The sequence below is a fragment of the Pezoporus wallicus genome, unplaced genomic scaffold, assembly GCF_028554395.1.
Source record: "Pezoporus wallicus isolate ANWC-B61680 ecotype Strahan unplaced genomic scaffold, APGP_CSIRO_Pwel_v1 contig_7835, whole genome shotgun sequence".
NCBI lineage: Eukaryota > Metazoa > Chordata > Aves > Psittaciformes > Psittacidae > Pezoporus > Pezoporus wallicus.
The window spans coordinates 948,508-974,880 of NW_026636866.1; the positions used below are offsets into that span (position 1 = coordinate 948,508).

General features: G+C 42.2%; 2 protein-coding genes across 3 annotated transcripts in view; one reads left to right on the top strand and one right to left on the bottom strand.

Annotated features, from left to right (window-relative positions):
* The first annotated feature begins 1,498 nt into the window (after window positions 1-1,498).
* On the top strand, window positions 1,499-13,461 carry MEAK7 (MTOR associated protein, eak-7 homolog). Of its 2 annotated transcripts, XM_057401909.1 has the most exons (7): window positions 1,500-2,122; window positions 4,732-4,962; window positions 5,706-5,850; window positions 8,681-9,121; window positions 10,358-10,476; window positions 10,571-10,750; window positions 11,801-13,461. In XM_057401909.1, the coding sequence occupies exons 1-7, from the start codon at window positions 1,955-1,957 to the stop codon at window positions 11,927-11,929; spliced, it is 1,413 nt and encodes a 470-aa protein (XP_057257892.1). In that variant the 5' UTR covers window positions 1,500-1,954; the 3' UTR covers window positions 11,930-13,461. The 2 variants fall into 2 exon arrangements, with proteins under 2 accessions (XP_057257893.1, XP_057257892.1); XM_057401910.1 differs by lacking the exon at window positions 8,681-9,121 and having other exon boundaries at window positions 1,499-2,122.
* A 1,654-nt stretch (window positions 13,462-15,115) lies between these two features.
* ATP2C2 (ATPase secretory pathway Ca2+ transporting 2) overlaps window positions 15,116-26,373 on the bottom strand; it is a 31,662-nt gene continuing 20,404 nt past the window's right edge. Inside the window, exons 16-27 of the mRNA XM_057401908.1 lie at window positions 22,931-23,032; window positions 22,206-22,362; window positions 20,630-20,800; window positions 19,910-20,007; window positions 19,770-19,820; window positions 19,182-19,348; window positions 18,463-18,531; window positions 18,264-18,380; window positions 17,467-17,614; window positions 16,778-16,873; window positions 16,325-16,466; window positions 15,116-15,636 (exon numbers count right to left, since the gene is read on the bottom strand). Coding sequence (XP_057257891.1) covers window positions 15,527-15,636; window positions 16,325-16,466; window positions 16,778-16,873; window positions 17,467-17,614; window positions 18,264-18,380; window positions 18,463-18,531; window positions 19,182-19,348; window positions 19,770-19,820; window positions 19,910-20,007; window positions 20,630-20,800; window positions 22,206-22,362; window positions 22,931-23,032 — 1,428 coding nt within the window. The 3' untranslated portion in view covers window positions 15,116-15,526. The remainder of the gene's footprint in view (window positions 15,637-16,324; window positions 16,467-16,777; window positions 16,874-17,466; window positions 17,615-18,263; window positions 18,381-18,462; window positions 18,532-19,181; window positions 19,349-19,769; window positions 19,821-19,909; window positions 20,008-20,629; window positions 20,801-22,205; window positions 22,363-22,930; window positions 23,033-26,373) is intronic.

The window sequence follows — 26,373 nt, forward strand, 5'->3', positions numbered from 1 at the left end:
TACTGAGGCAGCTTTGACAAGCGCCGAGGCAGAAGGGTCTGTGGGAGAAGGCACTGACAACCCTGATTTGTGCTGTTACTTCCTCACAGCTTTCCTCCGGCACCGCTGCCTCTCCCGCCACCCCGCACCGCGGTGCCAGCCCCACCGGCCCCGATCCCACCACCGGCCTCGGTGCCTCCCCACCACCGCCTCCTGAGGAGCGGCACCCCACGGCACCACCCCTTGAAGCGGCTCCGGGCCCGCCCCACCGCGCTCCGCCCCAGCCGTGCGGCCTGCAGGCGCCGGCCCGCCCCGGCCCCGGCTGCCGGGGCTTGTGTTAAAGGGTAGAGGCCGAGCCCGGGGCGGGGGGCGGAGAGCGGTAGGGAGTGCTGCCGGTAAGCGAAGGGGTGGTCCTGCCGTCCGCCTCACCCCGTCCCGGAGCGGGGGTCGCTCGCCTCCCGCTCTGCGTTGTCGCCGGGATGGCGGGGAGGGAGAGGGAACGGGAACACGCCGGGCCCGCTGCCAGCCGTGTGGGAGGGATGAGCTAAGCGTACCGGGAAATAAACCAGCAGAAGGGCGAACCGCGCAGCCTTTTGCCCGGCTTTCTGCCGATTCCGGTGCGGGGAGCTCCGTGCGTGAGCACCGGGCCTCGGCCCCGCTGCGGAGACAGCCCCTGGGCCGCGGCGGAGCTTCCCCACTTGGGCATCCTCGGGCTGTGGCAGAGGGGTCGGGGACCCCCTTTCTGCAGCGGAGCGCTGAGTTAAGGGGTGCATGGTTCGTCTTCCAGGTTACAGTCGTCTCCATTGACTCTGGTGTTTACCCTACGATCCGTATCTTCCTCGCAGGCGAGCAAGCGTTTAGCTCCTGTGCTGTTCAGCCAAGGTAAAAGGCTCCTGGCCAGCCTCCTCCGTGCAGTAGTTTGTCAAAGTCAGCATCAGGTTAAGGGCAGAAAGACTGGATTAGGCTGGACAGAGCCCTTGTGAGGCTGCTGAAGGGCTGTGCGATGGGCTTGTCTGCAGAAAGAGGTTTCTGTGGAACTGGGAATCCTGAACCAAAAGTGAGGTGCCAGAAAGGACATGGAATATATGGAAAGGAAACCGTTGAAGGGTGTTTTATTCCGTTTCCCACCTTTTTTATTTTGCCACCCCAGGAGCGTGTCCACCCTAGATAGATGGGAAGGCCATTTACGGTAATGGTGGAATTTGAGATTTCAGGCCCTACTAATTTTCAGGCCTAAAAATTTAGTCTCCGTAGTGCAGGTGAATCCCGAAACAGTGAGGGAAATCACAGTGGTACCATTAAATGTCTAAAACCTAACACCCCCCCCCCCCCCCAAATCAACACCTCAGCCAGCCTTAATTCTGTGGGTACAAGCTCTCAACAACTGACTGCTTATGAAGCTATGTGTTTTTCATGGGTCGTGATCCTAAGTATTTTTATTACTGTGTTTCTTGGCCGCTTTTTGAATGAGTTTTGAATTGCATACTTAGAAAAAACATTCCAATCTCATCTCTGGTGTTTTAGTGCCACATCTTATTAGCTTCAGTCCGTTAATGCATCAGAAAGATGTAGCATAACCTGTCATAAATAATCCATAATCAGGCTATTCCCTTTGCATTACTGATGTATTCCAGTTGACAGACTCGTGGTCACTTTCTACAAGCTAATTTAATCATTAGATCGTATCGTTTTTTCCATTTGATAAGACCCAAATGAGGTTTGAATTTGTAAACAGGGTGGGTTTAGCAAACAGCTAGCAGATTGGACATTTTTAAAGTACAGTTGCTGGTGTTCCTCAAGTTCATTAAGTCTCAGTGGATACAGAGAATAAACAGTAGTTTATAATTTTCTAGAAGGCTGGTAATTTCCTCTGGTAAAACTTGCACTGGTATGTTAGTCTGTTTGACATGGCCACTGCGATACCTTTCTGTTTACTGCTTTTTTTATTCCTTTTCCTTTGCTACAGGTTGAAAAGATGGGAAATGCAGAAAGCAATGTGTATCAGAATTACCTTTCCAGATTCCTTCCTGAGGAGCAGTCTGATATTGATGGAGTATTTGACACCGTATCAGGATTGAGTGGTTCAGCTGCAGGAAAAAATAGCAAAGCTCCAAAGAAGACTGTGACTCTGGCAGCACTACAGGCAAGACAATATTATTCCTGATATATCTGCATTGAACATAATTCCAGAAAGAACTAAAGACATGGCAATAGTTACTTTTTAAGGGTTGCTTTTTTTCAATTTAATACTATGTTCTGAGGCAGAATGAATATTAAACTTTTTCTTTCAGTTTAACATGAGTAGTGACTTTCAGGTTTGTATTGGTTGTTTTAAATTGCACTGTTTGGTCAATTTGCAGCTTTCCTGATTCTGAACTAAGTTGGGATATATGAAAATTAATACTCTTCCCCCTGGAGTCTGCTTGAGAAGCTGTCACATAGTTGGTTTGTATTTGGTTATGTTTTCCTCAGTTGCATCACTGTCTCTAATCTTTTAACTTACATTAAAAGCAGAGGATTCAGTTTTGCTTGATTAAGCTGTGTCTCTCTGGTTTAGGTGATTAACATACATTATGCTTTCTGATTAACTTTGCATTCATTTTCTAATCAAGAAGGAAGAGGAAAATGATTTGTTGCAATACTTGATAACTTCAGTTAGGCAGGAATCAAGTGGCCAAATGAATGTAATAGTATAAGTGCGTTTTCATATATGTTGCACAGTTAATGGAATCAAATTAAAACTTGGTGAAAGAAGCAGGTTATTTTAAGACATTTAGCAGCCCAGCTTTAGTCTTCTTCCAGCCTGGCTGTTTATGGACCACCACCAGTTTGGAAATAGTGGCGGTGCTGCTGCACAGCTTTTCAGCCCTAGTACATCCAACAATCTGGTTCTTGGTGTCTGTTATTTGGGACCTGGAAGAAGTTCCTTTTCTAGTTTTGCCCGTAGATCAAATATGATCTTCAATAAACGTTTGTCTTTTCCTGCTTTTCTGTTTGCAAACTTAGTATCTTTTGAAAGACTGTAGATGCCTAATTCCTCAGTGCAGGCCTTTTGCAGTGGAATGCCTACCTCAAAGGTGTCTGTGCTCTTGCCTCAGCTAGGTTGATTGTGGCAGTTGTTTGAGGTGTTTGTGTTCATGCCTTAGCTAGGTTGGTCTAGCAAGAGTCTGGTCATATTGGTGAGGCCCCAAGCATTACCTCATGTAGGTACCACTCTTCTTAGGCTCAGTGCTTTACTAGAAGGAAACTACATGGATTCTGGACCGGAGCAGGCTGCACTGCAGAGCTTGGAAAGCAGGCAGAGCATGTATCTCCAGATACTTTCTTGAAGCCATTTCAGACAAGGATTCTAAACTGTCAGAGGTGTTTTTTACATGCTTACTGAAGATTAACTTTTACAGTCCTTTTTTGCCCCCCTGGTCTACTCATTGTAATAGCTGTAAGCATAACAAAACAATGCAACAAAGTGGTGGGTAGGAAAGGGTAGGGAGTAGGTGGGTACTGTTCCAGTGTGAAGTAAAAAGCCCTTCAATACAGGGTTTTTACGTTCCCTGCTGCTTGTCCCACTTCAGGCTCATATAGTACTTTCAGAAAGCCTCTTAAAGACAGCTGTACCCCTTGTGACTGTCCCTCCCTCAATATGAAGCACTCTAATGTGCAAGACTGTGGCTGCTAATTCTGCCTCTGCTTAAATCAATGGGAGTCTTACCACTGACGTCAAGAAAAGCAGGGTAGAGGTTGGCATATTGAATATTGCCCTATATGCACATTACCAGCCATTAACAGCCCTGGTGGCTTCAATAGGAGTGGTTTTGAGCCAGCAATAGATGGGTGGTAACAGCTGGAGTGCTTTTATGGAGCTGGAGTTCCATTGATTTCAGCATGGTCCCCACTGGGCTACAACTGGTACATAAAAGTCAATCCAGGTTGGTATGTTATGCACAACACTCTGTGCAGTGAAGACGCTGTGCAATAATGTCCTAGTGTATGGACGTATTTTAGATTATTTATTTTTAAACCATGTAATTATCTTGAACACTGTGAGAGTTTCTTGAAGCCAGTCAGATCTTTCCCACAGTGTTGTGATTCATGATGAAGTATACCAGTTAGATTCAATTCAAAGCGCCAGTTATGCAGTTTAGATGAATAAGTTTTGATTTCGACTGCCTTAACATTAGGGATGCCTTATAATAATCAGGCAATCTCAGTTTTGTTCCATGATTGAATTAGATGTTGCTGTGCAGATGGAAGCTTCTCAGAATTGTTTCTGTGTGTGCATGATGGATAAACACATTGCCTGGAATTTCTTAAGGCCAAACTGAGATGTGGAAAAAGCTTTAATTTCTCTTTATTTTTTTAAAGTTTTCTTGAGCTCCACTATCAAAGGTTTAAATTTTAGATGTTGGCCTGGCAGAGTTGTAGGCCTTTAAAACATAGTTATCATACAGAAACCCTGTTAACACTTTACAGTGTTGGGGTTTTCTTGAAGTGCATGGCCTTTGTAGAAGACCATAATCAACTTAAATCACTAAATACTATTGAAAAGGTGATACTATATAAAAACAGAGTTGTTTTTTCCGTTTTTTTTTTTCTCTTGGAAACCCAGTCCTTTGACAAAAGTTTGCTGCTGGTAGTAGGTACTTGGTATTGAAATCCGTCATTCACAGTGGTACATGTCAGCACAGATTAGCTGGAAAATATGAGTTATTTTTTATTTGTAAAATATGTTCTTTGCTGTTTTTCTCATTGTAGGCGTATACACGGGAGCCATTACCTGAGCGAATGACTATTCGGTTATACAATGGAATGAAAAGTATTGCCCTGACTGGGAAATCATCTGGGCTGAATGAACAGATTGCTAAGGAGCAGTTTGTAATTTTTATGTCAAACCTCTTAAAAGGGAATGCAGATGAGAAGATTACCATAATAATGAAAATGATCTCCAATACAGAAGGGCCTGTGAAAGGCAAGCAAATTCAAGAGGTAAACAGGCATTTTAATGTGTTGTGGGGATATTAAGAGAACAGAAATGGGTAGGTAATTTGAAGGTAATCTTCGGAGTACAAGATTCAAAACAAGGGTTCCTGACTTTTGTATTTTATTTTTTTGTTTTAGTCTCTGTATGCTACTATCTTGCTGATCTGTGACAAACAGTGTAGGCAAACCATGTTATATGGGGTGACTGTTTCAGCTGAGGGCCTTCCTATGCTGAATTGTCTACTTTGAGAAACAGGATCTGGATTTTGTGGCATATGCTGACTGTTTTGTGTGATATTTCAGAAACTCTTTTTGAAGAGTGCTGAGACTGGCTATACTGAAGAGCCAGCAAGGGTTATGGTGTGGCTGGTGCTTCTGGGAACTGAGAATGTGTTTTCTAGAGCTTTAGTTGCAGGATAGATGTGTGAATCAAATACGTAGCTTGCAAGGTGAAAGGGTGGCATCTTGCAAAACTAACTCACTCCTACCACAGTAAAAATTGGACTTTCACGCCATATTTTATGGAGATGATTTGTGAAATAACATTTGCAGAATGTCTTGAAAAAGGATACTTTTCAAGACTTACGAAACTGAAATAGCATTTCTGTTATTTCTGACTTACTATGAGATGTTTTTGCCATTGGGTTTACAGCATCAATACTGCACAACTTTACTTTTAGAAAGTCCTTTCAATCTCTTGGTGATTTTATTTAAGAAATGCCAAAATGGTGATGTTTTAACTTTTTAAGTTCACAGAGGATCTGGTCATGTCTGTAGTCCATGTACTGAGCTACAGGAAGGAACTGAAAGGTTGGAATTCAGAGAATACTAGGGATTCTGCAAGTGGAGTAAAGGCTATGGCCTCTCAGCTGCTGTCAGAATTGAAGCTTGCAGGTAAGTAGCACTGATACAGTATATCCTAGAATGGCACAGAGCTCAGCTACTCATTGATTTTACAAGAGTTTTTTTCTCTTCAGGTTGCATCTTTGAATTGAAATGGTGAGACCAGTGTTTCAAACCTAGTGCTTTGTGAATGACTTGGGAATTTTTTTTGTTTTACTGTACCATCTTTCTCCCCTGTATTCATAGAATCATAGAGTAGTTAGGGTTGGAAAGGACCTAAGATCATCTAGTTCCAAACCCCCTGCCGTGGGCAGGAACACCTCACACTAAACCATGTCACCCAAGGCTCTGTCCAGCCTGGTCCCGAACACTGCCACAGATGGAGCATTCAGAACTTCCTTGGGCAACCCATTCCAGTGCCTCACCATCTTCACAGTAAAAAACTTTCTCCTTACATCCAATCTAAACTTCCCCTGTTTAAGTTTTAACCTGTTACCCCTTGTCCTATCACTATAGTCCCTAATGAATTGAACAAACCACCCAAGTCTTAGAAGGCAGATGCAGGGGCTGTGAGAATGAAGACCCTGGGCCCACTGTAGGGGAGGATCTGGTTCGAGACCATCTTAAGAACCTCAACATGCGCAAGTCCATGGGACCTGATGAAACCCATCTGTGGGTCCTGAAGGAGATGGTGAATGATGTTGCTAAGCCACTGTCCATCATATCTGAAAGATCATGGCAGTCAGGTGAAGTTCCCGATGACTGGAAAAAGGGAAATATAACCCACATTTTCAAGAAGGGGAAAACAGATGACCCAGGGAACTACAGAGCAGTCAGTCTCACCTCTGTGCCTGGCAAAATCTTGGAGCAGATTCTCCTGGAAGGCATGCTAAGGCACATAGAATCATAGAATAATTAGGGTTGGAAAGGACCTTAAGATCATCTAGTTCAAACCCTCCTGCCATGGGCAGGGACACCTCACTCTAAACCATCTCACCCAAGGCTTTGTCCAACCTGCCCTTGAACACCGCCAGGGATGGAGCATTTGCAACTTCCCTGGGCAACCCATTCCAGTGCCTCACCGCCCTCACAGGAAAGAATTTCCTCCTTGTATCCAGTCTAAACTTATGTTTAAGTTTTAACCCATGAAAAACAACAAGGTGCTTGGTGACAGCCGGCGTGGCTTCACTAAGGGGAAATCTTGCCTGAACAATTTGGTGGCCTTCTATGATGGGGCTATGGAACTGATGGACAGGGGTAGAGCAGTTGACGTCATCTACCTGGACTTGTGTAAAGCGTTCGACACTGTCCCACACGACATCCTTGTCTCTAAATTGGAGAGACATCAATTTGATGGATGGACCACTCGGTGGATAAAGAACTGGCTGGATGGCCGCACACAAAGAGTTGTGGTCAATGGCTCAATGTCCGGCTGGAGACCAGTAACGAGTGGTGTCCCTCAGGGATCGGGGTTGGGACCGGTCTTGTTCAACATCTTCATTGCTGACATAGACAGTGGGATTGAGTGCGCCCTCAGCAAGTTTGCTGATGACACCAAGCTGTGTGGTTCGGTTGATATGCTGGAGGGAAGGAATGCCATCCAGAGGGACTTTGACACACTTGTGAGGTGGGCTGATGCCAACCTCATGAAGTTTAACCATGCCAAGTGCAAGGTCCTACACCTGGGTCGGAGCAATCCCAGGCACAGCTACAGGTTGGGCAGAGAAGAGATTCAGAGCAGCCCTGTGGAGAAGGACTTGGGGGTGTTGGTTGATGAGAAAATGAACACGGGCCGGCAGTGTGTGCTTGTAGCCCAGAAAGCAACCATATCCTGGGCTGCATCAAAAGGAGCGTGACCAGCAGGTCGAAGGAGGTGATCCTGCCCCTCTACTCTGCTCTTGTGAGACCTTACCTGGAGCATTGTGTGCAGTTCTGGTGTCCTCAACATAAAAAGGACATGGAACTGTTGGAACAAGTCCAGAGGAGGCCACGAGGGTGATCAGGGGACTGGAGCACCTCCCGTATGAAGACAGGCTGAGAAAGTTGGGGCTGTTCAGCCTGGAGAAGAGAAGGGTGCTTGGAGACCTCATAGCAGCCTTCCAGTATCTGAAGGGGGCCTATAGGGATGCTGGGGAGGGACTCTTCATTAGGGACTGTAGTGATAGGACAAGGGGTAATGGGTTAAAACTTTTAAACAGGGGAAGTTTAGATTGGATATAGGGAGGAATTCTTTACTGTGAGGGTGGTGAGGCACTGGAATGGGTTGCCCAGGGAGGTTGTGAATGCTCCATCCCTGGTGCTGTCCAAGGCCAGGTTGGACGAGGCCTTGGGTGAGATGGTTTAGTGTGAGGTGTCCCTGCCCATGGCAGGGGGGTTGGAACTAGATGATCTTAAGATCCTTTCCAACCCTAACTAGTCTATGATTCTATGAAATTCAGGAGACCTTTGGTTTGAAGTCCCAGTTTTAAGTGGATGTACAGAACTACTTGTCATGGAACATACCTGTGACTCGCAGGTGGGAGGCATTTATATGCATGTGCATGTATTTATGACTGTATGTCCTTTTACAAAGTGTAGGTTTTATCTTTACACTGTTGTAATAATTGATTTTGCTGTCTTGCAAAGAACATCTCAGAAGTTGTAACTAGGATCCACATTTATTAGTCATGACAACCCAAACAGTGGATGTCACAGGCAATTTTTTCTCAGCTCTGTGGATGCATCTGCTTAAGATAGGTGACACTTTACTGTCACTGACTCCTTTCACATGTGGTTTCATGTCCTTTAAAATAATGTAATGATTGTGTTTACACTTGAAAATCAACAGATTATTTTCCAGACTGAGAGACTTACTACTGTTCCTGTGTGTCTTACTGTTTAGATGGGACAAAACCTGTGGGTCCTCAGCTGATGGAGACAAATTTTGATCAAAGTGTCATTGAGGATTGGGTGTACCGAGTTCCCCAGATCTCAGTTTTCCTCAGTGTTATTACCAGGCAAGGCCTCCATGTTCTGCATTCTCTCACAGACCAAACCAAAGACACACTCAACCTGGTTCCAAGCTGCAAAGGCATCAAGGGAAGAGGATTTGTCAGTCTCTTTGACATCCCATCCATCATATACATCAACTCCCACTTGCCTGCAGAGCTACAGCACAAGTGGCAGCTTTTATTTTCTTCTAGGCTTCATGGGGAAAGCTTTTCACAGTTATGTGCGCATATAGTGAACAAGGGTCCTTGCATAATGATCTTAAAGGACTTAGATGGTTATATCTTTGGTGGGTTTGCATCTCACTCCTGGGAGGTGAAGCCACAGTTTCAAGGTAAAACTCTCTTTTCTGTTTCTGTTGTCTCATGGCTCTGTTAAATGTTGTCTAATCTGTACAGGTACAGGAATCCTGTCCACTTAATGGACACTATTTTCTTTTATGACATGAAGTATTTCTTACACTTCCAGGTATATTTTCCTGTGGCAAAAATAACACTAATTTTTGAACAACATAAAATACGTGTTAAGTTGTTATTGCTTTGTACCCAGTCAGGCATATTATTGATTTGTGTTTGTCTGTTATTTGATATTGATCATAAACCAAGTTTTCCTTTAAGTAAAATCTTACCAACCCCCGTGGCTGCATAGGTTGGAAATGAAATGAGGGAAACGCAGCATAGGCAATGAGTTAGAGTTTATATAAGATGCCCAGCAGATGGCAATCTTCCATCTCAGAAGAGCTGAGCAAGGTTAAGCCTCCCGCTGCCGTTTGTGCGCTTGACTTTGTGGTCCCAGCAGCAAAAGGATCCTTTGGACAAGCTAAACTTCTTGTTCCTTTGAAACCTCTGGGGGGAAGAGAGGGGTTTTTCTGTAACTCTTTGGAAAGAACTTTTGTGATGGCTTTCCAAAAAAAAAAAAAAAATTCTGGACTTTGGGCAATCTGTCTTGTTGGGAATCCTTACCTTTGCTACATTAAAAACTAAATTCCTGTACTTAATTAGTATTTGATAACTGCCACTTTAGTCCGTTAATACAATATTATGTTATGTTGATTACACATTTGCTTTGTGTCTTTTCCTGATAGACTAACACATGTAGTGTGCTAGACAATCATATCACGAGTGCCTCTGAATACCGAACTGGGCATAATGAAAACTGTACTCTAAGTCATTGACCCTAAACTGATCTATATATTGGTATAGTCACAACTAAGGGAGCCTGCACTCATACCAGTTTGTTCAGGTCTAGCAGCTGGCCAGTTTTAGATGACACAGTGCAGACTTGTGATAGGTGTACCCTTGCACAGTAATGTAACGTACTAGTCATGCCTCTGACTCTGCCCTTGGTCACAGCCATATAATCACATTGATTTCTGTGACCCTGTACAGAGTTAACTGAAAATAAACAATAGGTCTAGATCTTGATGGGAGATTGGTATTGGCTTTCTGAAATTGCAGCTGCTGTCTTTGATTTATTCAGTTGCACTTCTTCAATATTTTTTTCCTACCCTGTTGGTAGGCATAATATTGCTTGGCCAGTTGCTTGACTACAGACGCTTTTCTGTTTGCAGGTGACGATAGGTGCTTTCTGTTCTCTGTTTTGCCCTCTCTTGCTGTTTACACATACACAACCTATAATGACCACTACATGTATTTGAACCATGGCCAACAAACAATGCCAAATGGACTTGTAAGTATTAAGCAATTTATACTGCAGGTTTCATAACTTGCCCAGTTTGGTTTACATGTGTACCAAGTGCTTAGTGTGCTGCTCTGGTTCACAGGGTATGGGTGGACAACACGGGTACTTTGGACTCTGGATAGACAGTGACTATGGGAAGGGACACAGTAAAGCAAAGCCTCGATGTACCACCTACAACAGTCCCCAGCTGTCAGCAAAGGAGGATTTTACACTGGATGCCATGGAAGTTTGGGCAGTGGGAGACTTCCGTGAAAGTGCAGGGGTAGGTGAACCTGTGAAATTGTGTCCTGATTGGAATGGAAGATATGAGTGCAAAACTTAGTGTTACAGTTTTCTGATGAACCACTCTCTCTCTATTGTAATGAATAATGTTTTCTTTAACTGGCCCTTATGGTACCATATATTTTGTAGCAAGCAAATGGCAGAACACTGGTGGAATTACTGTGGGTGCTAGCAAGAAAGAACATCAGGAGCCATGAGGTGATAGAGTCAGCAGAGCAGTATTTTATTCTGAATTTCAAAAGACCTTTCTGATGTTGAGGAATGGTGTCCCATATGAACCTCCTTGGAGGGGTTCAATAAACCCCACTATTTGTAAACTAGAAAGCAAGCACTGGAAGCTCGCAATTAGTAAAGCCTAATCTATAGTTCAGGAAGAGAGCCCAAAAGATTTGTTTATCATTAACTTTGAATTTACTGTTGGTTTACAGAAAACTCATGTGAGTTTATGCTAGTCTTTCTGCACTTGGATTATTTCTGGGAATGAGCAGGCAACCACTTTCCAGTCTCTGCTGTCTGTGTGATTTATTCTGTTATTGAACTGTCTAGTCTGCACAGTTCGGTGTTGTTTTTGGTTGTTTTCTTATTTTATTTTTATTTTGTTTCAAACTAGATTGATGTGCCCTGTCTGTTTACTGGACACTTAGCTCTACATAGAAACAGAATAAATTCCTTACAAAAAATGTTGAACTGTACTTCAATCTCTTCTTTAAAAAAAAGTTCACATCTGCACTTTAAACTGAAGTCAGGTTAACCAGGATGTTCTGGCTGGCATGTAACCTGAATAACCTTGAAATAGTTCACTGTCATCTTAAGAAAAGTTTATGACTGTTTTATATAACTGCAGTAATAAAAATTATGTGATGTAATACAGTGAATCTCAAATGCTTTACTTACATAGTATCCATGCTTCGTTGTGACAAGTTAGCAAACCAGATTACTTGCGGACTTTTGAGTATGTCTGTTTCTTCTAGCCTGATATCGATTCACTTATAATGACATTTTAAACTGACTTTGTTTTTTTGTTTTGAAGAAAAAGGGTAAGAAGAGTATCCTGGATGTAGATCCTGAGGCTCAGGCCCTATTAGAAATGGCTGGAAAAAGTCGTCTGAGTGAAGGTCTACGAGAAACTGTTGAAGAGGATGATGAGGATGATAACTGAAAGAATCACAGTAACATGAAAATCCTTTATTTTCCTCCTGACTGTTGATGTTCCTTGAACAGAATGTTTTTTCCTCTTTTTTTTCTTTTCCTTACATTTACCTAATTATCTGGGACAAAGCTTAAGTCTCATACAGTATTTAGGTCCCATACAATATCCTATACAATTACTAACTTCAAGAATTATGTGTATATGTATAGATATATATATATATATATAAAGACTGTTCAAGACGCTGATTAGGTCTCATACCTCAACTGCACTTATTTATTTGCATGCAAACTATAATGATGTCTTACTTTGGTAGACTCAGGTTAGGCCACATGTTTCCATATGAAGATTACTATTAATCCACAATGCTTCAGTTAAAGCATTAAATTTCATGTTTTCCAAGTCGGATTTTCAACAGTGGGCTGTAAGATGTCCAAAACTGTATGTATATGGTCTTTAGTTTTGTAATACTACATTACACAGTAGAGCAGTTAAGAAATTTTCCATTGCTTTTTAAACTTAATAGAACAGAACCATTGAAGTAATTCATCCATATTCATCCTAAGAATGGGCCACACCTCCATCTGAAATTGTCTAGAGAAGGTACAGTCTTTAGTAGCCTCACTTGGGACTGGAGTGAAAGATCATGCTGTAAAAAGGATTAACTAAGAAGCATCCACAGGTAATTGGGAAGAGTAGCTGCAGATACCTTGTAAGAATTTTTTTAAATCACCATTATGTTTGTAACATGTTTAAAGAAAACTTTATTTCCACATAATTAATCATTACTTCATTATGGAAAAAAAAATGCACATAATGTAAAATGTACTTGGTTGGGTTTTTTGCTGTTTTGTTGACTGTTCACCAGTCAGCAAACAGTGTTGTCATGTCTCTTGTACTCAGAGCTTTTTCTGCTTGAATCTGTTCACATCTACCAGTAATTATTAGTTTGAACTTGTTAATTCTATGTGTAATTAACTTGTGAAAAATAGCCCTAATTTCTACCAGGACTGTCATTTCTAACCCAGCAGATTGTGTTTGGTTATTAGTTTGTACGTCTGTCAGTCTTTCTCCTAAGGAAAAGGACCTTACAGAATCTCCTTTGTCTTGGCATGAGTTTTCAGTGCAGCTTAGAGAAAAAAATGTGTTTTAACTGTCTATACAATACTGCAATCCCTTTTTTCCACCTGATGTTTTTCATAGGGAGCCAGATTGTAATGTTCTGAATAATCTGCAATTGTGCCTTAATATAGATCCTATTTTTAAAACTTCTACTAAACAATATGAATTTAACCTTGAAAGGAGAGCATGAAGAAATCAATCTAGCCAGACATCCTAGAACTCAACTGTACATTTTGTATGCTACCTGAACTAATGATTGGGGCATATATGCTATTTGTTCTAGTACAGAGTATGCTGTGAAAGGCCTGAGTTAATGTTCTTTAATCTTGTATTTGCTTAAATAAACCAGATGGTCTCCTAAGTTTGTAACAGATAGAAAAAATGTAAGTATTAAAATAATTACAGATACTTCTGTATTTTTTTCTTGTCTGTATATTTTAATTAGAATTTCAAATGGTACAAAGTAAGGAGTGCTGTATAGACAGCAAGTAAATACACAATGATCTCTTTAAGGGTGGTGATGCTGGCTTCTGTTTTAACATTTTCAAACTCTCACCATAAGTCTCAGAGGTATTCTTCACTCAAGCACTGACTAAACATACTGAATACTTGAAGTGATGGCATACAGGAATGAGATGTAATTGAATTTCTGCAGTAACACAGGAAATATAAACAACTGTACTTTCTTTTCCTTCCATTGCAAGGCAGAAACTGAAACCATTTGCAAGGATTTAAAAGAAATTAGTGAGCAGGCACCTTTGGAGACTGTATCTGAGGAGTCTGAATGCACAAAGCTCCTCTTCACCAAAATATTTTAGTGGCCAGGTTTCCTTGCATTTAAAGTATTAGTATACTTAGTTCTTTCTAGGCTGTGAATCCAAAATCATCATGTTTAAACGTTTTGTGAGAATCAGCATAGCATTTTGACCTCTGAAACTGTGCTTTTTAGACAAGTTTGTATCTAAGTCTCTTCACTTTGAATTGAAGGTGTTAACATGCGGAAAGAAGAAAACTGACACTAATGGCACTTTTAGCAAATATATCTGTGAAGCATTATTTACTAGGACACTACTGATCAAACTAGCAGATGGGATTATTCAAAATTGTTCTTTAAAAATAAAAAAAGTGGCTCAGAAGAGACCCAGTATTTTTTTCTTTTCTTCCTCCTCTCCCTCCTGAAAGTTTAATCATTACAATGTGTTTCATGTTCATGCATCTAAAACCATCCAGAAAGCATTTGCGAGCAGTAAGCTTAGCTATGCTAAACATCTCTCAATCACTTTTACACAGCTGCTGATCCAGCTGCAAAGATTAACGTCCCTGTTACATGTATGAGTCATCTTTATTCTAGTGTGCTTTTGAAGTGAGTCTCTTCCCCATTAAATCCATCCACTACTGTGTGTCAGATCAACCTTCCACTCCTCCTATTAGTCACATCACTGCAGTGCATGGCAAAAGCTGTCAGCCCAGGGTTGGCACTGTAGCTGTCTACTTCAGCTCTCTACTGTCTCTCTCTACTCTTTGTTTGACATTTCCCCCCAGTTTCCATGAGAATCTTTCTCAATCAAGGCCAGGCATCTGGGAATCTAGAAACACTGGCTAGAGGAAAGGAAATGCTAGTGAAAGCAGGACTTTTCCATTCTTCTAGTTTTACATAAAATAATGTATCTAAATCAAGAGTCTCAGATACTTGTCAGGAACATTTTAAAATGTAGATTTTATTAACAAAAATCATTTTGATTTACATAAATAAAATGGCAGTTTATGCACAATGGCTTTTTCTGTACAGGTGTGAATCATAGAATCATAGGGTTTGGGTTGGAAGGGCCTTTCAAAGTTCATCTAGTCCAACCACCCCTGCAATGAGCAGGCACATCTTCAACTACATCAGGTTGCTCAGAGCCACCTCCAGCCTGGCCTTGAATGTCTCCAGGGATGGTGCATCCACCACCTCTCTGGGCAAACCTGGGCCAGTGTTTTACCACCCTCATTGTAAAGAATTTTTTCCTCACATCCAGCCTGAATCTCCCTCTTTTAGTTTAAAACTATTGCCCTTCATCCTACTGGAACAGGCCCTGCTAAAAAAAATCTATCCCCATCTTTCTTATAGGCCCCTTTTAAGGACTGAAAAGCTGCAATAAGGTATCCCCAGAGTCTTCTCCAGGTTGAACAACCCTGACTCTCTCAGCTTTTTCTCATAGGAGAGGTGCTATTCTGTTATTTTGTGTAGGACTGTCGCAGCATTCTTGAGATACAGATCAGTGTTCTAAAAGTATACCTGATCTTAGTTTAAAACATGAGCTGCTCTGGAGGTTCTGTAGACAGCTCAAACAGTTTAGGTAAAGCATTAGAAGGAACAGACTGGTGTACAGATTCACCTGGAGTATCTTCAGAAAGGATGTGTGGTGTCAGAAAACATTGCATTTCAAATGTCCAGCATCACAGCTTGGTCCCAAGTGTATCTTTAGAGGAAGTTTGCATCAATTATGACGTCCCATTTGTGTGCTTTAGTTGGCAGCAGTGTTTCTCACAGAGTTTGACGAATTCGGACACGATGAAAACAGAGGAAGCCAGTACAGTGAGAAACATCAGGTCTGCCAAGAGGGAACAGAGTAGATATGAACACAGCTGGATTTCCTGCTGGGCAGGGATCCTCAGGTATGAACTTTCCTACAACAGATATTTGTGCTGGTGTAACTCCATAGATGGATACCCTGTCTATGCTTTTGCTAGCTTTAGAATTATATGACAGTGGTAGACAAGAAATACCTGTGGTTGCTATAGTCCACTTGGTGGGTGAAGCCGCTGCATTAATCATTTGGGATCATGGAACCCTCCTCCTAACTACATACCTAAAGCAGATGGAATACAGTGTGTGTAGAGTTTGCTTAAAACTGATTCAAATGATAAAATATATATTGCTTTTCAGCAAGGAAACATTCCCACTGCTTTTTCAAAATGGAGTGGCTGCATCATGATTCTAGATAGAATTATCTAGGGAAATATCATCATAGAGAGCTCATGAAAAATCTTCACAAGCCCCTATTTACATGCATTTATGTGCAGTAAATCAAAATTCAAAACCTGGGCAGGGATAATATCACTAAATACTACTGCTATTTGTGTTTAGCTATGTGTATGTATATAGGCATAAGAGCTGTTGATTGGGTTCCCCTACCAGCAGTCTTCTGGGAGCTGTCATGTAACAGTTTGGCAATCAATCACATCTGCTTTTAAAAATAGCTTTAATGGGTAAAATACATTACTTATTTTGCAACTTACCTAGCACTCCTAAATTCTCTGTCTGGAAGATCTTTTGTAGCGGAGGGATGTATATAACAGCCAGCTGTCCCAAAAATGATCCCAGCACAGAATACAAGAACATGCGGTTTCGAAAAAAGCCTATTTCAAATATCAACTTTGTCTAGAGAAAGGGGGAGAAAAAACGAGCAATGTAACATTTCCCAATCTCCTATTGGTACTTGAATGTCACCCTGTTTCTGTGCATGTAAACTCCAAACTTCCTCCTGAAGTTACATGCTAACTTAGGCAGAGCTACATAGTTGAAAGTGTACTTGCAGTTGAACTATAATGGATACCTTTATTTGTGGAGATGATAAAAATCATGCTGCTTCAAATGACATTAAAAACCCCCTTCCTATGCAAAATACTAGTGCTCTAATGTTTATGTTAGTGTTTTGAAACAAGGAATTATTGCTGACAGAGCAATCTTACCTGGGAGCGGCATGTCAGGGCATTGAAGAGGTCAAAAAATACAAAACAGGTAAAAGTCATTGTTGTGGTTCGAGGATTTATGCCACCTTTTGGATTCTGACAGAATATGTATAAATTCAGGGGTTAGTTAAGCCTTATAAAAATACGCCGATTCAATAGATGATTTAAATATTTCCTTTAGCGATCCCAGTCAAAGAGTAGTAAAAAAAAAAGGAATAAATATATTTCTATCTATCTATTATAGGTAGCACTAACTTCTCTGTGCTAATTGTTGAGGTTATGAGCTTATCATCCAAGTTTTAAATTCTTAAACTGATGTAGAATTTCTATAAAGAATATTCTAAATTGTATTATTTGAACTGTTATAGTGACAGCCAGTATTTACTAACAGCAATCCATAGTAATCATGTACCTGGCATTTTCTACATACTTGGGAAGCTGGAGGTGAAAAGTACCTTAAAGCACTGATATTGTATCAAGTAATAGTTTTCCCATTCTAGATAGGAACCGCCAAATTAGAGGCAATGCAGGAAGGCAGAAGCAGAACCAGGAGCTTACCCTGGGTTCTTAACCGTCTGCCCATTCTGATCCTTCCCCACTCGAAAGTCCTCCACATGTACTTCAGAAATTGCCCTTCGTTTTGTTCTCCACCCTGATGAAAACAAGATCCTTTTGCAGATTTTCCTCACCTCCTTCCAGAAGACAAAGAGGGTTCCACTGATGATAATTACAGCTGACATGAAGATTTTCAGGATCAGTGATTTGCTGAGTATAGTATCTGTGATACGTCGGGGTGGCTGTTTGATAGTATCCCTATCAACTGGTTCCACTCCCAGGCTGCCACAAAGAGAAGCAGAGGGATGTGTTTAGTTAAGGCAGATCATCCCAAAATAGTACTGCTGATAAAACAAGATGGATCTGCAGGATGTGATACTTTGGAGCATAGCAGGAGTATTCTGGGAGGGTTAGATAACATCCCAGATTTGTCTGCAACACCTGTGCCGAAAGTCTTTATATTAGACCAAGGTGCATCACATCAGTATCCCATCACAGAGGGAGAACTAGCCGTGAGATTGAGGCTAAAAGTCTCTTCCATGTTCTGGAAGTAGTAATTGTAATTAGCAGTACTTGTAATTAGCAGTTGGATGAGGTTCCCACGTCTTGTGATTTTGGGGCATATACCCCAGCATGTAGCCAGTATTCCCTTGCCAGTCAGACCTGCAGGACTAGTAAACAGGTGGTGCACTTGGGATAAGGGACCATTCCTAGTCAAAAAGTGGAATAATTGATTCCACCACTGAATGTGTACATTTAAAACCTCAAATAAATGCTTTCGGAGAGACCAGGAGGGAGCAAAAGTACAACTTGTCTTATCTGACTACTGAAAGACTGGCACATTGGTAAGAAATCATAACAGCTCGTGTTTCTAAGCCAAATTCAGGCATATTAAAACCAAGAACATTTTGCTCATTTCACTCTTCCATACCTCTGGGCTGGTGGCCCGTCCATGATGATGTTGATCCATAAGATCTGCATAGCATTGAGTGGATTTGGTAGGTTGAGCACAGTTGACAGAGTAATTAGGCTCAAAGCTGAAATACTCCTGCAGAACACAGAAGAACATTATTCTGCATGGCATCACCAAGAAGGTGCTTTCAATGGAGTTGAAGCAAAGGGGAACTTACGTGCTCAGCTGGAACCGGACAAAATTCTTTATGTTGTAAAATATTCCCTTTCCCTCTTCTATTGCATTCCTGGAAGGGAGAGAAGAGTTTACTAAATTACCACTACTCATGTTATTTTGCATTGAGCTTCCTGTGACACTCAAAATGCAAGTTGCCTTCTGCAGCATTAATTTCAGTTGAAATTCAGACCCTGGCTCAGGAGGAGGGTATTAGTGCAGGTTCTTGGTTAAAATTACTTTATTAGAACTAGTGGATCTGAAAACCTGGTTCATATGGCCTGGTCTTGGATCATTAAGCTAGCCTGTGACTTATTTATGGCCTCACTCTACGCTGTTTACTCCCTCTGTTGGTGTGAACCAGCAGAGCATTGCAAATTATGTCTACTCTGAGTTTCCTGGACGAGGCAGAGAGCACAAGTCATGATCTCTCCAGACTTCCAGGCGCTTTCAAATCCCCAGTTAGTTACAGCAATGAGAAAACAGGGCTTTCAGATGAAAGGTAGCTTTGTCACCACCACTTGAAACAAAAGTCATCGCGTGTACGCGACTGAAAATGAGCCAGACACACACTAGGTGTCTCCACTTACTGCCTGTTGACGTGCATGTCTTGCGTCCTGTGTTATTTCCAGGGCTAGTCACACAGCAGACTTGTTGCAGTGGATAGCCAGAAAGTATCTGAAGTAATAAAGTGTCTGACAGTAAGAAAGTCACTGAACCTACATTACTGTTGAGAAGTCATCATCCACAAGAATCATGTTGGCAGCTTCTTTGCTGACATCTGTACCAGCTTGTCCCATTGCAATCCCGATATCAGCAGATTTAAGGGCCACAGCATCATTAACACCATCTCCTGTCATTGACACAATAGCACCAGCCCTCTGCAAAGCCTGTGAGAGTGGAGAGATGAGAGGCTCTGAAGCCAGGAGGAGGTAAGTCCTTTTGGCAATAGCAAGATTTGAATGCAATATTGAAACAGTAGAAGTGTTATGTGACTTTGAGGGTAAAGCAGACTCAGCAGCCTACTGAGGATGGAACTCAGACCAAGAATTAAGAGACTGGATTTTCAGGAGTATAAAACTCCATCAGGAGTTAGAAGAGGGGAATGAAATGTCAAAAATAATTCTCCTGATATTATGCTTGCTAATATCTCACTAGTGTCTTTCAAATAACTCAGGCCAGATCTGCAAGAAAAATGTTGATGCATTCAGTGACAATTGATACCAGAACTGAGCTGCCCTCTCTCCTCTCTCCCTCCCCTCACATCTTGTTTTAGTGAGATATACAATGGATTTAAGAGGTGCTTAGTACCTTTATTATTTTCAGTTTGTGCTTTGGACTTGTTCTGAAGAAAATGGAAACCTGAAAAACAAAAAATACGATCTTGTGTTAGACAGTTGCTATTGGATTGGCTATTGGATTGGCTTGGTTTTTGTAATCAAAACCATTACGTTTTTGACGGTGGATGATAGCTCTGCCTCTGCCAGTTGGTCCAGCTCTTCCCCAGACATGGCTTTCAGCTTTCCATTGCAGAGACCAATATTCTGCCCTGGAAAGAAAAGCCCAAAATGAGATCTGCCCATCAGCTCTGGGAAAAGACAGCTATTTTTTGACTCAGAGAACAGTGGCAGCAATTAAAGAATTTACTGGGAAATTTATCTGATCCTAGAGCATCTGATAGGGCACATAGTTCTCTGGGCTCTGAGCTGGGTCAGTCACCCTGTCATTGTTTAGCTGGAGTTATGGAAGCAGTCAAATACCCAGAAGTAAAGCTGATACTTAATCTGTCAGTCTCTTCTCTGCTGCTTGCTCTGTATATTTCTAATGGCAAAAAGCAAAAGTGGGAAACACAGAGATACTCATGCTCCTAATATTAGTGGGGTGTAAAATCCTGACAATGCCATCTGTCTCATTTAAGGGTCTTACGCTGAGATTTCTCCATTTCTGGTGCTAAAATAGTGGAATTAAGTTACTAGAATTTGTCCCATAGCTCATAGCTGCTCTATTACTGCATTTCATATGATTTGTTTCAATGGAAATGCAAGAACTTAGTGGCATTTAAAACCTCAGTTGTACACACAAAGAAGGAACCAGTTGATTATTAAGGAACATAACATTTGACTGATCTAACGGACATTGTAGACCCACAGGAAAGAAGCTAAGTTTGCTACCTATAGCCACAGCAGTTTCCAAGGCATCTCCAGTTATCATCTTTACTGATACACCAGAATCCAGAAGGACTTGAACAGCTTCTCTCACTCCAGCCCTTGGCGGATCAATTATTCCAACCAGACCTAAAAATGTTAGTTTGCCAAGTTCTGGACCTGAAGCCAAAGCAAGTACTAGAAATAGAGGGGGAGGGAAAGAAGACAAGACTAAATTACTAATAATACATTTCCATACCTTAAAATGAACATTTAGATGAGATATTAAATTGCCAGTTTTCCAGCAGAGGAAGTAATTAAAACCAGGTCTTTAGTCATTCTATTCAGATCTTGCATAGACACACAAATTTGGTCCAATCAATTAATGTAGTTCTTCTGAATTGGAGCATTTCTGTTCCACATGTTTGCTTAGGGATTATTTCTTTCTAATTTAAAGCTGTCCATCAAGTCTTCCTTAAATGCAGAAGGATTAAATTGGGACAGTGCGATGTTAGACTAGACACTATTAAATTGCTATGTTATACAATAGCAATCATGTAAAAACTTAGACTTTTTGTTTGTTTTGTTTTAATTGAAAAATACAAAATGTAAATTCACTTAAACCAGTGAAACTTCCATCATGCAAACGTCAAGGCTCTGAACACTTTGTTTCTGTTCTTGGTGCCTAACCGTATCATTCAATCATTCTCAAATCACTCAAGGATATTGTGCCAGGGGTTCATGTCAGTGCTGCTTTGATGATTGAATCATCAGCTCACAGCAGGTGCCTGAGCTAATCACTTTTCTTCAGAGCAGTAATTTGCCATTCACACTGGTAGATGATTCAGATATTGCAAAGCAAGCTCTGTACATGATTTACTAACTGCAAGACACAAGGCTAGAGAATATGTACATTAACTATACCATCTTCCAGACTGTCTGCCAAGACTTGTTCTCATCTATTACACACTGGGAATGTGCACAGGAGATGGTGTCTTTGTAACTGTGTAAAAGTCTAAGACATTTCTGAAAGGATGTTTCTAGCAATGAAGGGAAGGAAACGACACGTATAAAAACTTCTGTGGGCTGCAGTGACATGTAGTCAAGATCAAAAGGAGATCGTTAGATTTGGTCCTAATAGAGAATTGAACCAAGCTTCAAATAAAACTCTCTGTGCCCAAATCCATGTTTTGAATCCTTTTCAGAGTTGCCTTTTTGTTGCCTTTGAAACAGCTTCTCCAAAGCAAAACTTGGCAGAGCACTGCTTAGATCGGGTTCAGCACATAGATTTTCAATGCACCATTCAGACTGTATCCCAGGCAATCACAGCGCTCCGTGGAAGAAAAGTGTTCACCATTTCCAGTGCTTACTTTCAGCTCCTTTCAATCTCCCTAATTTAAACTCAGAAAACAAAAAGATCAGTGGAAAGCAAGCAGCCAGCATACTTAAGACATGACCCTTGGCAAACTCTGATGAGCATGATGAAGAGATCATGTAATTGATGCTAAGGACTGAGCCTCTGTCCATACTGACCAAAACAGAGCAGGAAAGCATAAGGGCAGATAACCTATAAGTGTAAGGGACGTAGACAGTAATGACTGACCCCTTAGACCTGATGACCCCATTCGTTTTTCTTCCTGCTGGTAGAAGGCTTTCTGCTGGGGCGTAAGTGATAACGAGATGCCACCGCTGTTATACAGAGAGCAGTATCCAATCACTTCTTCAAATGCTCCTTTCATAAAGTAAATATCATCCTGATCCTTTAAAGTAAGGAGATAATATACTTTATTAAAAAAAGAAAAGAGCACACTTTAAAAATACTGATAATGTATAAGGCTTTACATCCTCAGTAAAAAAGATCTTTGTTGCTCTTTTACCTGTTTGTAAAATGCACAGGTGCAGGTATTATCTATAGGATGTGATATTTTTGCTCTAGCCATTTTTCATGTTCAGCTATCATAGACAGAATGGTAATAAAAAGATTGGTGAGTTCTTTAACTTGAATATTGTATCAGTCAAAATAAGCTCCTTAACCCCATAAAGGAAAAACAATCAGCATTTTCCTCCAAACATCATATCTTTCTTCACCTGTCTGAAAAGCTTTTGTTTTCATGCTCAAACCCCTATATGAAAAGTATTATCTTCTCCCATTCAAACACAGCTTTTACAAACTAAAATTACACCCAAGTTGGGAATTTTGAGGTTTGTTCTGTTTTCTCTTGACACAGTTTTAAATTCTGAAAACATTATTTGCTAAAGAGATACCATTTGATGCCTATTGCAGAGGCACAATTAGAAACATGAAACTAACACCACTGTTTGCTTTACCTGATTTTTCAGTGCACATTTCACAGCCATCCACTTCTGTTCAGAGCTAAATGGAATTTCCTTATTTCTTACATAAATATCTTTTATGTCAGCTAATTCCATCTAAAGTAAGGTAAAACAAAAAGAGCACTGTAATGCTGAATAATGCCAAAGCTTATATACATTTTCCATATTACAGGCATGACTATTGACCATGTGCTTCCAGCGGTCATACACCACAGAGCTCAAGAGGAAGTGTGGGGAGAGTAAAACTCATATTTTAAATCCATCTTTTCCTTTTGATGCCTGATGTGGGATAAATTAAACTGGAGTTTGAAGCTTGATCTCTGTTGACTTTTGCAAGCACTGGGGAGCTGCACTGCTGTCTTGGTGGGGCTTTGGGTCAAAGGAGGTTCAAGTCCTTTCCCTAAACCAAAGGCAAAGCAAAGGGCAGAGCAGATTTCTTCCAGCCCAAGCTCATGCTCCCCCACCTCAGTTATTTCCAAGCCACCTAACTTGAAATTAAAAAGGAAATGTGCAAATAACTGAATGGTCAATCATGAATGTAGTTTCAAATTATTTCCTGATGGATTAAACTCAAAAAGCAATTCACTACAAGAAGACCCTTCCGCTCTAAAGTGCAACAGTTCAAATCAATACACGCCTGCTTTAGCAGCATGCATGGGTGCTCTAGGTGAAGAGGTAGAGATCAGAAACAGCTTTTCTCTCTCCTAGCTCCCACCAAACCAAAAAAAGAATAAAGAAGAAAAAGAGACAACGTCCCTTGTATTCTGCTATTGCTTTGCTGCTGAATGGTGGTGCAAAAGGAAGATTTTAATTTAGCATTGTCCTGGGTTCAGCAGTAGCAATCATGTTTTTTCCTTTGTGTTAACTGGTGCAGTGCTGTGTTTTGACTTCTAGTTTTGAGAACAGCGTTGGTGAAGCCGATGTTGTCGGTTGTTGCTAAGTGATGTTTACCCTGACCAAGGACTCTGTGAGGCTCATGCTCTGCCAGGGAAGAGGGGAGGCTGTGAGGAAGCAGAGGCGGGGCGCCTGACCCGGGCTAGCCGGGGAGGTATTCCATACCACAGCACGTCATGCCCGGGGTGGGGGGTAACTGGGAGTTACCCGGAAGGACAGGAGCTTCCGGGTGGAACTCGTTTTCTTGGCCGGTGGTATCGTATTCTCTTCCCTTGTTATTTTCCCTTATCATTGTTTTAGCTGATAGTAGCGGTGGTGATTTGTTGCTGGACTGTTCTTGTCTCAACCCGTGGGAGTTGCACTCTCTCGATCCTCCTCCCCGTTCCTCCGGGAGCGGGGAAGGGGAGAGCCCCGGTGCAGGGAGGGGGGGAGACGAACACGGACCTTGATTGTTGTCAGCTCGGCACCACTCACTGGGAGTGAGTGAACAAGTTACCTGACTGGGTTTAAACCACGACAGTTCTTTTTTGGATAAATCACGGCAACGTGCTGGGGCTTGGCCTATGCTTACAGGGCCTTGTTCAACACTATCCAGCACCTTCAAAAGGAAAAGAATGTTGGTGGATTTGAGGGCAAAGTGACAGTCGCTACTCAAACTTTGGCTGCAATGAACTGCGCAGCTACCCCAGTGGCAAGTACAGCAGCTGCTCAAACTTCAACTGCAACAGACAGCGCGGTTACCCCAGCTCCAAGCACAGTAGCTACACCACCCCCAGCAACAAGTACAGTCGCCACTCAAACCACAGTGATAATCACTGCAGCCAAACCAGAGGACCAATTCGTACCAATATCAGTTGCCCCTGTACGCAAGAGAACAAGCAAAAAGGAGGCAAAAAGGGTGAAGCGAGATGAAGAACCAATGAATTCACCACCCGGTCCAGAATCTGATCAGGAGTCATCCTCACATGACGAAGAAGAAGAAGAAGAGGTAACTTCTCGACCTCGGACCTCAACCGAGCTGCGGAATATGCGAAAAGATTTTACCCGTCAACCAGGGGAGCACATCATCACCTGGTTACTCCGATGCTGGGACAATGGGGCCGATGGTCACGAACTAGAAGGTACAGAAGCCAAGCAGCTGGGATCACTTGCTAGAGAAGGGGGAATTGACAAAGCAATTGCAAGAGAGAAAAAGTCCCTCAGCCTTTGGAGGAGGCTCTTGGCAGCTGTGAAAGAAAGGTTTCCGTACAAGGACGATGTTACGAGTCGTTCGGCCAAGTGGACTACTATAGACAAAGGCATCCAGTCTCTGAGGGAATCGGCCATCGTAGAGATGATCTATCACATCAAGCCGAATAACGGGGATACACCTATAGATCCAGATGAAGTTGAATGTACACGACCCATGTGGCGAAAACTTACACGGAATGCACCGTCATCATATGCCCATTCATTGGCAACAGTGACCTGGAATGACATAGTACCACTAACAGTGGATGAAATGGTTCATAAACTCCGAGAGTTCGAAGACAATCTCACTCCTTCCATCATCTCAGCTGTGAAAAAACTGTCCCAGGACCTCGACAAATTGAGGGACGATGTATCTGATTTATCCAGCTCCTCACGTGTACCAACACGCGTCTCAGCTATTAACAAAAGACGTCCTATTGTTCAAGAGAGGAGATACAGAAGGTATACGCCACGGGGTACCCTATGGTTTTACCTGCTGGATCACGGAGAAGACATGACAAAGTGGGATGGAAAACCTACTTCAGCTTTGGAGGAACGGGTGAGTGAACTGAAGAGGGGAGCAAGGGCCAAGACTGATCGTCCCATGAGAGCTACGGCTTCAGTCTCTGGTGAGCAGTTTCCCAGATGGAGTGGAAGAGCTGATTTTACTCCAGCTCCTGTGATAACGAAGAATAATCCCTTTCAACACGACTTAAGTGTCCAATGCTGTGACGACCATTAGAGGGGCCCTGCCTCCAGCCAGGTGGAGGTAGGGGACAATCGGATTTACTGGACTGTGTGGATCAGATGGCCTGGCACATCAGTCCCACAGAAGTATAAGGCTCTAGTAGATACCGGTGCACAGTGTACCCTGATGCCATCAAGCTGTCAAGGGGTGGAACCCATCTATATTTCTGGAGTAACAGGAGGATCCCAAGAGTTGACTGTGCTGGAGGCTGAAATCAGCCTGACTGGGAGGGAGTGGCAAAAGCACCCTATTGTGACTGGTCCAGAGGCTCCATGCATCCTCGGCATAGACTACCTCAAGAGAGGGTACTTCAAAGACCCAAAAGGGTACCGGTGGGCTTTTGGTATTGCTGCTTTGGAGACTGAGGAAATTGAGCAGCTGTCCACCTTGCCTGGTCTCTCAGAAGATCCCTCTGCTGTGGGGTTGCTGAAAGTTGAAGAACAACAAGTGCCAATTGCGACCACAACAGTGCACCGGCGGCAATATCGCACCAACCGAGACTCCCTGATTCCCATCCATCAGCTGATCCGTAGACTGGAGAGTCAGGGGGTGATCAGCAGGACCC

Bases quoted from the DNA above. Each gene is read 5' to 3' on its own strand.
- MEAK7 (XM_057401909.1), top strand. From the start codon at position 1,955: ATGGGAAATGCAGAAAGCAATGTGTATCAGAATTACCTTTCCAGATTC. The intron at 4,963-5,705 runs GTAAACAGGCAT...TAACTTTTTAAG, and splicing joins AAGGCAAGCAAATTCAAGAG to TTCACAGAGGATCTGGTCAT. The intron at 10,477-10,570 runs GTAAGTATTAAG...TCTGGTTCACAG, and splicing joins AAACAATGCCAAATGGACTT to GGTATGGGTGGACAACACGG.